This window comes from Pantherophis guttatus, chromosome 5 (assembly GCF_059756535.1).
Source record: "Pantherophis guttatus breed Tessera chromosome 5, ASM5975653v1, whole genome shotgun sequence".
Classification (NCBI taxonomy): domain Eukaryota; kingdom Metazoa; phylum Chordata; class Lepidosauria; order Squamata; family Colubridae; genus Pantherophis; species Pantherophis guttatus.
In genome coordinates, this window is record NC_142067.1 from 128,921,070 (window position 1) to 128,933,302 (window position 12,233).

Below are 12,233 nucleotides of genomic sequence, written 5' to 3' on the forward strand. Positions count from 1 at the left end.
ACCGAGCCCCAAATTTTGGTTGCTAAGCGAGACCGTTGTTAAGTGAGTTTTGCCTCATTTTGCGGCCTTTCTTGCCGCCGTTGTGAAGTGAAACCCCGTAGTTGTTAAGTTAGTATAGGTTCTCCTGCTTGAGCAGGGGGCTGGACTAGAAGACCTCCAAGGTCCCTTCCTGTGCTATTCTATTCTATATTCTACTAAAGCGGTTGTGAAGTGAATTTGCCATCCCCAATCGACTTCACTTTTCAGAAGGTCATAAAAAAAAATCACATTTACCAATCCCCTTATTTATTTCTTTTATTTATTTCAAAAACAGACCTTCAACGAATCTTCCCTCTCTCCTATGACGCCGTTGTTACAAAGTCAAAAACCGTTGTGTATCATATCAACACAAGATCTGTCCAAAAAAGATGAACGTTTCAACGAGGTTTGGCATCTCTTCAGTTTTTAAATTCAACATAAATATGAATTACGCCTTCGTTATGATCTTTACCATGTCCTTCAGACCCTTCACTCTATTCCAGTCACTAGCTTTTAAATTTATTTTTATATGTTAGTGATTTTAGTGGAATTTCTTTGGTCCTTGTGAGCAGCCCAGAGTCTTTTGAGAGTCGGGTGACGTACAAGTTGTTGTTATTTTCATATAAACCTGCTCCTTAAGTATTAGAGAAAAGGTATTAGCGGTGAGTTACTGAGACTGTTTTCATATAGTTTATGAAAAGTTTTATATAATTAAATTACAGAGAGACCTCAGTATATTTCCCTTTTTAGACTCAATATTTATTTTGATGTTAAACTAAGCCATATACTGAAATATAAAACAATTTCTGAATTGTTTGTATTTATATTGTTGCTTAATTAGACAATAGACAAGCTTTCTAGTCTGATTGGAATAAAGATAATACTGTATTTTTAGACAAAACAGAACACAAGCTTTTTAAACTTCATTCCTAACACATTTCCTCTCAGTTATTTTTTAAAAATATTCCTGCTGGATTGAGAACAGATGCAAGTTTTGTTATAATTTTCGTGAATTTTCAGCAACACTTGGCTCATAGTTATATCTTTCTCTATATCTATCTGTCTGTCTATCTATCTATCTATCTATCTATCTATCTATCTATCTATCTATCTTATCCATTCATCCATCCATCCATCCATCCATCTTATCTATCTCTGTCTGTCTATCTATCTATCTATCTATCTATCTATCTATCTATCTATCTATCTTATCCATCCATCCATCCATCCATCCATCCATCCATCCATCTTATCTATCCATCTATCCATCTATCCATCTATCCATCTATCTATCTATATCTATCTCTATCTCTATCTCTATCTTATCTATCTATCTCTATCTATCTATCTATCTTATCTATCTATCTATCTATCTATCTATCTATCTATCTATCTATCTCTATCTATCTCTATCTATCTATCTAATCTATCTTATCTATCTATCATCCATCCATCCATCCATCCATCCATCCATCCATCCATCTATCTATCTATCTATCTATCTATCTATCTTATCTATCTCTATCTATCTCATCTATCTATCTATCTATCTATCTATCTATCTATCTATCTATCTATCTATCTATCTATCATACATACATACATACATACATACATACATACATACATACACACCAGATATAGCTTCCTTTGTAAAACTTCTGGAAGATGTTAAATTTTTTTTTAACTAGCATCAAATACTCATCTATCTTTTTTTGCTAAAGCCTGAAGTATAATATATTTAAAACCTGCATATATTACTTTCAATAATTTATGCAATCTCTCTTTATATATATATATGTATTTTTATTTCAGGTCACGTTTCTCTGTTTTGCTAATGACACTGCTATTCCAACTAAGGTATGGTTTTCTTTGAGTCAGAAGATATATCAAAAAGACATGCTTCGTAATTAAATTAACAGATTCTATCTACATTCCAGTACAGGCAGTCCTTGACTTATGGCCACAATTGAAACCAAATTTCTGTTCCCATGACACTGTAACCGTCATAAGTAGGAAGCGGTTTCCAAGCATCTGAATTTTGATTACGTGACCATGGGGATTCTGATACGATCATAAGTGTGAAAATGGTCATAAGTTTCTTTTTTGAGTACCGTTGTTAAGTGAATCTGGCTTCCCTGTTGACTTGGCTTGTAGGAAGGTCACAAAAGGGAATCACATATGCAACTGTCATAAGTACATGCCAGTTGCCAAGCAGCCAAATTTTGATCATGTGACGATGAGGATGCTACAACCATCATACGGGTGAAAAGTGGCCGTAAGTCTCTTCTCAGTGCCATTGTAACTTCAAATAGTCATTAAATGAATGGTTGAAAGTCGAGCAAAGTCGAGTTTCAAGGTAATCCTATTCCACTGCTGGAATGAATGGCCTGGGAATAGCCCAGACCTTCACCCAATTGAAAATCTATGGAGCCCACTAAAGAAACTGGTTAGTCAGAAGCGACCCAGCAATAAAACCCAGTTAATAGAAGCAGTCCTTCCATCTTGGTTTCACATTATTATAACAGCTGCAGAACTAAAAGACTTGGTTCACTCTATGGGAAGTTGTTGTAAGGCTGTGATTTATGCTAAAGGTTACCCAACTAAGTATTAACTGACATAAGGATCATTTTTGTACTGTATATCTCATTTTTTCTATGGTGATAATTTTTGTATATCTCGTTTTTTCTATGCGTTTCCCTTTTCTTCTTTATCCTGTAACTGCTATTCTAATAGCAAATCCTTCCTAAAAGTTATTGCATTACATTCTTCATTAAATTACCTTTCCATTGATATATAATTTTATGGTACTCTTTAAAAAAGTAGTGTTACTAGCTCGTTTTATACAACTGTATAGCGTTCGGGCTTCTAGGCCTGGATAGCTTTATGGCTTCTGTTTGTTTTCCTTTTTTTTCTATCCCGTTTCAAAAGGGATAGATAATCTCATCCGTGGAGTAAACCCATTACGTCCCACGAGGAGTTTTGGCAGCAACGTTTGTTTATGAACGCATCCTAAGTTATTTGATTTGGAGGGTTAATTTGTATTTTGCGGCAAATCGTTTTTGGGTTCATCCCATGAAGAAAAGCTCCGATGTTTGGGATGAAAAACTCATTGGTGGGATAATTTCCCTTACTCAATTGAATTGTTGCTCAAGTGTGCTCTGCTTGGTTTAGGAACTGGCCACTGTCTCTGTGGGCCTTCCAGATGTTCTGAAATCAGGCCACTGGTGCAGCTTGCATGATCAGGAAGCTCTTTTGCTAAAGGATATTTATAAACCGGCAGAGACAAGTGACAACTTCAGACAAAAGGTAAGAGAATGTAATATGCTGGTATTGAATAGAGTAGAGTAGAGTAGAGTAGAGTAGAGTAGAGTAGAGTAGAATAGAATAGAATAGAATAGAATAGAATAGAATAGAATAGAATAGAATAGAATAGAATATAGAATATAGAATATAGAATATAGAATATAGAATATAGAATATAGAATATAGAATATAAGCTGATTGTTGTGACCCAGGCCCAAGTAGGTATTATCAATCAGTTCGAAAACAAACAGACTTTATTTATGGCATAGGACCCGGGTATCTTCGAGATCGACTTCTGCCACCAATAGCCTCCCACCGGCCACAGAGAGGGTCTCCTCAGGGTGCCATCGGCCAAGTTATTTCGGCTGCCAACACCCAGGGGGAGGGCCTTCTCTGTGGGAGCCCCAGCCCTGTGGAATGAACTGCCCCGGAAGTGCGTAAGATCTCCGACCTCCGGGTATTTCGCTGTGCACTCAAGACCCTGTTGTTCCGCCAGGCCGGGCTATCAACATAATAATTTTATATTGGGTGTTTTAAATTTCTGGGGTTTTAAATTGAGCCGAATTATTTAATAATTTTAAATTATTTTAATTGATGTTTGTCTTGTGCTTTTAATAGGCTGTACACCGCCCTGAGTCCTTCGGGAGAAGGGCGGTATAGAAATAAAATAATAATAATAATAATAATAATAATAATAATAATAATAATAATAATAATAATAATAATAATAGAACAGCTAAGAATTAACTCATTCTCAGCGTAGTCCAAACTAATTCAAAACAAATTCTTCATAACACAATTCTTCAGCCTTAACAAAAACACCCAATTAAAATTTGTTTTCTAAGCCAGCCCAGCCTGTTGAAACAATAAAGTCTTAAGGGCATGGCGAAAGGGGGCAATTCATTCCAGAGGTCAGGTGCCCCCACAGAGAAGGCTGTCCTCCTGGGTGTCACCAGTCGACATTGTTTGACCGATGGCACCCTGAGGAGGCCCTCTCTGTGGGAGCGTATTGGCTGGTGGGAGGCTATCGGTGGCAGAAGGCGATCTCGTATGTACCCAGGTCCTAAGCCATGGAGCGCTTTAAAGATGGTAACCAGCACCTTGAATCGCACCCGGAAGACCACCGGGAGCCAGTGCAGCTCGCGCAGGAGAGGTGTTACATGGGTGCGCCGTGTCGCTCCCATAATCACCCAGGCGGCCGCATTCTGGACCAGCTGGAGCCTCCGGGTGCTCCTCAAGGAGAGCCCCATGTAGAGAGCATTACAATAGTCAGATGGGAGGTGACAAGGGCATGAGTGACCGTGCGCAAGGCGTCCCGGTCCAGAAAGGGACGCAACTGGTGAATCAGGCGAACCTGATAAAAAGCCCCCCTGGCCACAGCCGTCATATGATCTTCTAAAGACAGCCGTGCATCCAGGAGAACACCCAAGTTGCGAGCCCTCTCTGTGGGGGCCAAGATCTCACCCCCAATAGTCAGCGATGGAGCCAGCTGGCTATACCAGGACGCCGAAAACCACAGCCACTCGGTCTTGGAGGGGTTGAGTCTGAGCTTGTTTCTCCCCATCCAGATCCGCACGGCCTCCAGGCACCGGGACATCACGTCAAGGGCATCATAACCTATGGTGGTTTTTTTTCTTCTTTTTTCACCAGAATTGCATTTCACGAGTGCTGTGTGTGATGAGATTGTCTTCTTCGTTTCCAAGGCTGAGAGGGGACGCTGTATTTACTCTGCTGAGCAAGTACACTGCCGCGATAAGATGCAGTGAGGAGATGCACTCATTGCAAAAACAGGCGCTGGACTCAACCCACACCGAGAACGATGACACGAATCAATCCGTGTCCTCCATCGAAGACGATTTCGTGACTGCTTTAGAACACTTAGAGGAAGATGAGCCGGCAAAAATGATCCATATCGGTTAGTGGATTCCCCCAGGATAGTGTAACTTCTTCAATATTTCGGATTTTGCAATGGGTGTTTTAAGGGCATGTTCTCATTCAATTTGATTTTTGCAGAAATATTTTCATCTGTAGTATGTTGTATATTGTGATATAGTATATAAGCCACGGTTGGCTGGTGGTTATAATGCAGTATTGCAGGCTGGCTCTGCTCACTGCCAGAAGTTCGATTGTGACCAGCTTAAGGTTGACTCAGCCTTCCATCGTTTCGAAGTTGGTAAAATAAGGACCTAGATTGTTAGAAGTCTAAGTACAATTGCTATTTTTGTGTGGGGTCGTTGTTGCTCTCTGAGCTTGGTTGTTTTCTTGTAGACATTTCATTACCCAACTGTTCTGTCCCTGTCTCACACACGCACACAAACAGATAGTCGGGTTAAATAAAACTGGCAGACAATAAATTCTTTTGATAAGAGGCTTGGCAGCAACCCAGTAGCTGCTTGCCAAGAACTTTACTCATAGAGGGAGGGGTTGTTCCTCCGATAGTTAAACCCAAACAAGATACACAAGCTCAAGAATTGTCAAGTCCAGTCCATATTAAATCCAAAGCAGATAACGTTGTTTCAAAGATAAAATGTGACTTGCTAGTAGTTAGTTTTGTCCGTCACAGAGTCTGAATGGCCACCTCACCCCCTTTTATCCCCTGTGGGGTGTGGTCCAGTGACTCAGCCTAATCTCTGGCACGCCTCCTTTTCTGCTGCATGCGCCTGTCTCTCCGACACTGGCGTGGATCTAGCCAAGACTTATCTCCGTCACTGTCCGACTGCGAGGAGATACCTGGCTCCTGGCCAATCTCTTCTCCTTTGGGAGACACCTGAGGCATTGCCAGAGAGGAGGGTCCTGGAGAGGGAGGCCTGGCCAACTCCTCTCCTTCATGTTCGGAGCCTTCTCCCTCCAATAAGTCGGCCTTGGGGGTCGGAGTCACAACACCAACTAGGTAACATCATCAGATAGGAGACTCTGTACCATTTCAGACAAGGGTTGTCCAATCTTTTCTTAAAAACCTCCAGTGTTGGAGCACCCACAAGTTCTGAAGACAAACTGTTTCACTGATTAATTGTTCTCACTGTCAGGAAATTCCTCCTTAATTCTAAATTGGTTTTCTGCTTGATTAATTTCCATCTGTTGCTTCTTGTCCTGCTTTGGAGAATAGCTTGACTCCCTCTTCTTTGTGGCAACCCCTGAGATATTGGAAGACTGCTATCATGTCTCCCCCAATCCTCTTTTTCATTAAACTAGACATATCCAATTCCTGCAACCGTTCTTCATATGTTTTAGCCTCCAGTCCCCTAATCTTTGTTGCTTTTCCCTTCACTCCTTCTAGAGTTTCAATATATTTGTTTAAAATCACGAACATATAGTAATTGTAATTGTATAGACATTTGTATAGACATGTAATTGTATAGACATTTATTTTGAAATTGCCCTCTTGAGCCTATTGGAATTTGCTGTTAAGTGAAAATGGGAGTTTCATACGTTAAATCCAATGGCCAGAACTTTTTGCATTGTTTCCTAATTCTGCTAGTTGACTGATATTGATTCATGTGTCATTCAACTGGTGTCAAGTCTTAGTAGCCACATAGATAGACTTTCTCTAAGGTAGCTTACAAAAATGTCTTCTTTTTATTTTCTTTCTCCCCCCGCCCTCCTTTTGAACAGAACCTGAGAAGAGGCAAGAGTCTTCTCCAAAGTCCACCTTTGCACATCCTCTCAAATCTAATGATCAAAAGTCCTTCATCAGTTCTTTGTATCGGAGGCCATCGGTCAAATCCGCCATCTCCTTGGTGAACATCTTAGAACTTGAAGAATTGTCATCTTCCATAAGAAATTCGGTCTCCACTTCCGTTTCTGATCCTTGGATACAGAGAAGCTTTTTCAGGTCCCACAGTTCTTCGGATCGCGGGGTTAATTTTTTGCACAAAACCTTATTTTCTTCCTCTCCGGCTGATTCGTCTGAGTCAGACTGTTCTAGTCCAAGCCCTGTCATATTCTTGGATGAAGAAGGGTATCAAAAAAGTTTGAAGGCAAAGCTTCAGCTGCCGAAAATACCAGTAGGGAAAGATGGAGTAGAAGATTCCGATTCGGAAGTCAGCGAGTTTTTTGATAGTTTTGACCAATTTGATGAACATGAACAAACTTTGGGAGATAGTTCTAAAGGTTCTAGAGATCCCATCACTGTAATTCATACGTCGCAGAAAAGCATCGTTTCGTGTCAGAAGTCCTGCTCCACCTCAATATCAATGAATCCTCAAAAATTTAAGTGTGATCGCCCGGTTCTTCCAGCCAACATAAGGAAGCCAACTCCTCGCAAACCAGAATCTCCATACAACAATCTGTTGGATGTCCCAGATTCCCCCCGCCTGATCAAAAACCCAACCGATGATCACGCAGCCTTGTTCAGCCCAATCAGATCTTCTGCTTTCAGTCCGCTGGGCAGTTGCTTTTCCACAGAATGTCTCTGTCGAATGAATCGAGATGCCTTCACCCAGAACCACAATATCGTCTATCACACCTACTCAGATTTTGCAAATAACATTTCTTTCGAAATTCTGGGTTCTGTGTGTAATGCTAGGCCACCCTCGTTGTGTAGATGCACACAGGAGATTATCAGCCAGGGTAGAATCATTCCAGTAGAAGAGAAAGACCGGACGGCAAAAATCCAAAGAGACATATCTAGAAAAGGACTTCATAAGAAAGATAAATCCAAACACAAGTCGGGAGTGATTAAAGATCATATCCAGAAATTTGCTTCGGAGCTGGTGGAAACAAGTTTTGGGAGTGCGTTTAAAGATCTCCAGAAGGGTGTTTCTTCGTGTACTAATGCGTTGTGTCAGTTGGCTGCTAAATTGACTTCTTCGGTCTTCCAGATGGCCTTCTACGAGATTGGGAGGCAGCAGGCTCTTCTGCTGAAGAAGAAAGCCATTAATGGTTTAGCAGGGTTTTTGGTGAGCGAAGCCGTCACCGGAGCTTTGAAAGAACTGTACTCCGTGAAGCAACAAATGTTTACCAACACCGTTACCAAATTTGCAGCAAACCTTGCCGAGGAGCTGATATTTGAGGGGATAATGGAAGTTTGTCAGTTTTCACATCCGCCAACGCCCACGGCATCTCACCAGGGCTCCTTCCGTTATAACGATGACATCGTGTGGTCCTATGCGGAAGACTTGTCTGAATCCGTCATCCAGAATGCTTTTATTGAGTTATCGCAGGTCGATGTGAGCTTCACGTCGCAAGCTGCAATCAGCATTTCCATGGACAACGTAAAATACGTAAGCAAGGAAAGGGTGCTGGAGTTAACCCACACATCCAATGGTTCTTCTGAGCTTTGTGAGAAAATGCCGGTAGCCTTGAACCCTGTTTGGGAATTCAGAAAGGAACACACCATTAACCGAGCCTTGTTCTTCACAACGGGCATTGCAAGTTCAATTCCGGTGCCCTTAGCAGGAAGTATCCTTTCTCACCATCAGATTTTATGGAAGGAAGCCAAAGTCAAGAATCCACTGGCATCCGAGAACAAGTTCTCCTCCTACAAAGGGTCCCCAGAAATGTGTTGTGCCACCAAAAAGAATCAAAGCGAAGTGTCCTCACTTAGAAATATCTACCTGACCACTGATTTCACACCAGACAATGAACGCAATCCACTTGACCATCCCGAGGCCGGCAAACTTGCAGAAATATCGAGCATCAATAACTTTTCTGGAACGATGGTCGATATGATCGTATCGGAAGCCTACGAAGCCGTCACTTCTTCCCGGGTTTCTAAATCAGCAGAGCCGTACACGGGTGTGCTGCAAATGAAAGATGCTCCCTGTTTGCAGTGCATCGGGAAGGACTCCTGCAAGAATATGTTTGCTAATTATTTGGCCAAACGGATTGTAAAACAGTCCGTCGACGAAACGAAATCGGCGTGTTCAGCTACGGGTGAGAAATTAGCCTACTGTGTTGGGTTGGGAACCCATGCCAGAAGCGATAAGAAGGAATCTCAGGGCGCGGCCAAACAAGGAGAAAAAACGAAGAACATCCCAGTTATCGTGGGTCAACAGCAGATGCCTTTAAACAACATATCAAAATTTCACATCTCTACCGCTGCTTCTAACCGATATTTGATGTTGGGGTTTAAAGATGGAGTTCAGGAAACAAAGAACCGGGTGGCTTGCACGCCATCCACAAGTACAATCTCTCCTACGGTGACATTTGTCAAATCTAATGAGCAGATTCCAGATGTGGAAGACAGTTCAGAGATACCTATCAGTAATCTACTTGAAAAACAGAGCACGTCTAAAGCCACAGGAGGTTCTGCGTTTGGTCACGAAATGCGTTTTTCGGAAATAAATAACTCTTCCGTGGTGCCCACGTGTGAAGATGCATTTCAGCTGGAAGATAAATTGAATGTCAGAGACCGAAATCTTCTCGTGGTACCAGAAACACCGCCCTCCACACCTTTAATACCTTCTCAGGCAAGTTCGGAGTGGAATTTAAGGAAATTAACCAAAAAACTGAAAGGGGAATTAGCAAAGGAGTTTGCGCCTGCTACACCCCCTTCGACTCCTTACGTATCGGAAACAGATGGAATATACACTCCAGAATGTGAAAACTTAGAAAAGGAAGAGTTTATGTTGAAATTAATGCGGTCTCTCTCCGAAGAAGTAGAAAACAAGGAAGTTGAGGAACAGTCCGAAACATTGTTAGAGCAAATTCAACCTTCAGGACCGACAATAGATTACGCTGATCATCTAGCTACTTGTATCATCTCCATGGCAACCGAACAGGCCTCTTCCCGTTTAGAAGATAAAGCTACTCAGATGGAGAAGAGGAGATACTTTCAAGTAAGCATGGAAGACCAAAGAGGTGGGCATTCCACATTTGTTAACGTTCTGGAAAAAACCACCCCCGCTTTGTGCATTTACGCTGGTGAAATGGCTGGGAGGGTCATCCGAGAAGCCAAGAAAAGGCTCAACTCAAGACATTGTAAACTTCTGAGCCGCCGTCACGTTAATTACGAGGGCGATTGCTTTCACCTGAAAAGAAACTATCATGAATCTTGGTCCAAAGACAAAAGGCCGAAGCCATGTTCTAGAGAACCAGACGGCTGTGTTCTTCCTGTGCCTCTGAATCCAGAAGCTTCGGGGCTCAACTCCAAATATCCCAGCTGCGAAAGCGTGACGGATGAGTACACCGATCACATCATTCGGGTTTTGAAACAGGAAGGTGGCCACGGGGACCTCATCATGGATAATTTTGCCAGCAGGCTTGCTTACAAAACGGTGAGGTCTGGAATGCAGCAAGCCGCCAGGAAACTCCGGGCGAAGCCCAGTAGAAAGGTTGCTGCGGAAAAGAGCTTCAAGCTAAACAGTAAGCTTGAGTTGTTCGAGGCAGCAAACCAGGACTTAGATCAAAAGAATCAGAAAAATGGCATGATGCTTCATCTCGCGAAGCAACCTTGGAGGAGCAGATGTCCCTTACATGGGCCTGAACTTTCAAAGTTGCTTGACTTTTCAGAATCTCTTGCTTGTACGGTCACCTCGGATGCCAGAAGGGCGTTGATGTCCACAACGAGTTTACCCAAATCTTTAACGGATTCTTGCTTGTACCAACCACCTAGAGACGATAAAGTCGCCGATTTCAAAACAATGTGGAGTCACAGACTGTCTTCTTCCCGTTGTAAGCAAAAGCTGTATCACAGCACGGAGAGTTTGAGGGACTCTACCTACCAAGGGAACATTTTACAAGCCGTAGACCGATATGCGAAGAAGATCGTAGATGATACTTTAGAAGTGAGTTTAGGATCAGCTTCTCGGCAAGCTCCTGAAGGCTGGACAAATGGAGAGAGGTTAACCTATGAAGAAAAAATGATCCCATTTTCTACAGCTGCCTGCAAACACTGCAGTTTGAAAGAACATCAAACCTGCATTGGCGGTTCATCTCTGGCGCTAGCTGGACGAGATCTTCCTGTTAGACAGTCGTCAGATGGGAGTGTAAGCATCACCTTGCCTAAATCTCATGTGCTTCATTTGGACATTCCCAAAATTCATGTCGATATGGAGGAGAAGCTCCTATTTGCTGAAAACCTTGCACCTGTCACGATGGATCGAGCGAGGAGGCAGCTCAGCAACACCAGTTTGACAGCGGATAGCGGAATCAGTCAGGATGGAATCAGTTTTGCTGAAAGTCTAACCACAGAAATTATGACTTCTTGCATGACAAATATTGCTCCAGCCATCAATATAAGGTAAGGTTGGTTTTTGCAGGGGATATATACTGTAGGAGAAGAGCAGGCAGAGTTGGGGTGGGGCGGAATTAAATGAGTCATCAGCCTAAAGTCATTATGTTCCCATAAATAGTCTTAAGTCCAACTCCTCTTGAATTCTGCTGACCCTTATCTGGCGCCAATTTAGAGTTGAACTTGAGTTGACTAGATTAGGAGAAGAGAGTGGGGGGAAAGAGTTAAATGAGTCATCAGCCTGGAGTCATTATGTTCCCACAAACCGTGTAAGTCCAACTCCTTGAATTCCATTGACCTTGATCCGGCATCAATTTAATATCGAACTTGAGTTGACTAGATTAGAAGAAGCAGAGCAGGGGGAGGAGTTAAACAAGTCATTGGCCTAGAATCATTACGTTCCCAAAAATGGTCTAAATCCACCCCCTCTTGAATGCCGTTGATCCTTATCTGGCGCCAATTTAGTACTGAACTTGAGTTGACTAGATTAGAAGGAGAGAGGCAGAGCTGGTGGGGGCGGAGTTAAACAAGTCATCAGCCTAGAGTCATAACATTCCCACAAACAGTCGTAAGTCCAACCTCTCTTGAATTCTGGCACTAATTTACTATTGAACTTCAGTGGACTAGATTAGGAGAAGAGAAGGAGAGTGGGGGGAGGAGTTAAACAAGTCATCAGCCTAGAGTCATAACATTCCCACAAGCAGTCTTAAGTCCAACCTCTCTTGAATGCTATTGA

The 12,233-nt window shown here is 42.3% G+C and overlaps 1 protein-coding gene across 7 annotated transcripts in view; it reads left to right on the forward strand.

The window, feature by feature from the left end:
* AKAP11 (A-kinase anchoring protein 11) overlaps positions 1–12,233 on the forward strand; it is a 51,998-nt gene that overhangs the window by 20,014 nt on the left and 19,751 nt on the right. For all 7 annotated transcript variants that reach the window (XM_087895575.1, XM_087895577.1, XM_087895578.1 and 4 more), the window contains exons 4-8: positions 314–424; positions 1,834–1,878; positions 3,193–3,327; positions 4,975–5,239; positions 6,937–11,506. In XM_087895575.1, coding sequence (XP_087751701.1) covers positions 314–424; positions 1,834–1,878; positions 3,193–3,327; positions 4,975–5,239; positions 6,937–11,506 — 5,126 coding nt within the window. The remainder of the gene's footprint in view (positions 1–313; positions 425–1,833; positions 1,879–3,192; positions 3,328–4,974; positions 5,240–6,936; positions 11,507–12,233) is intronic.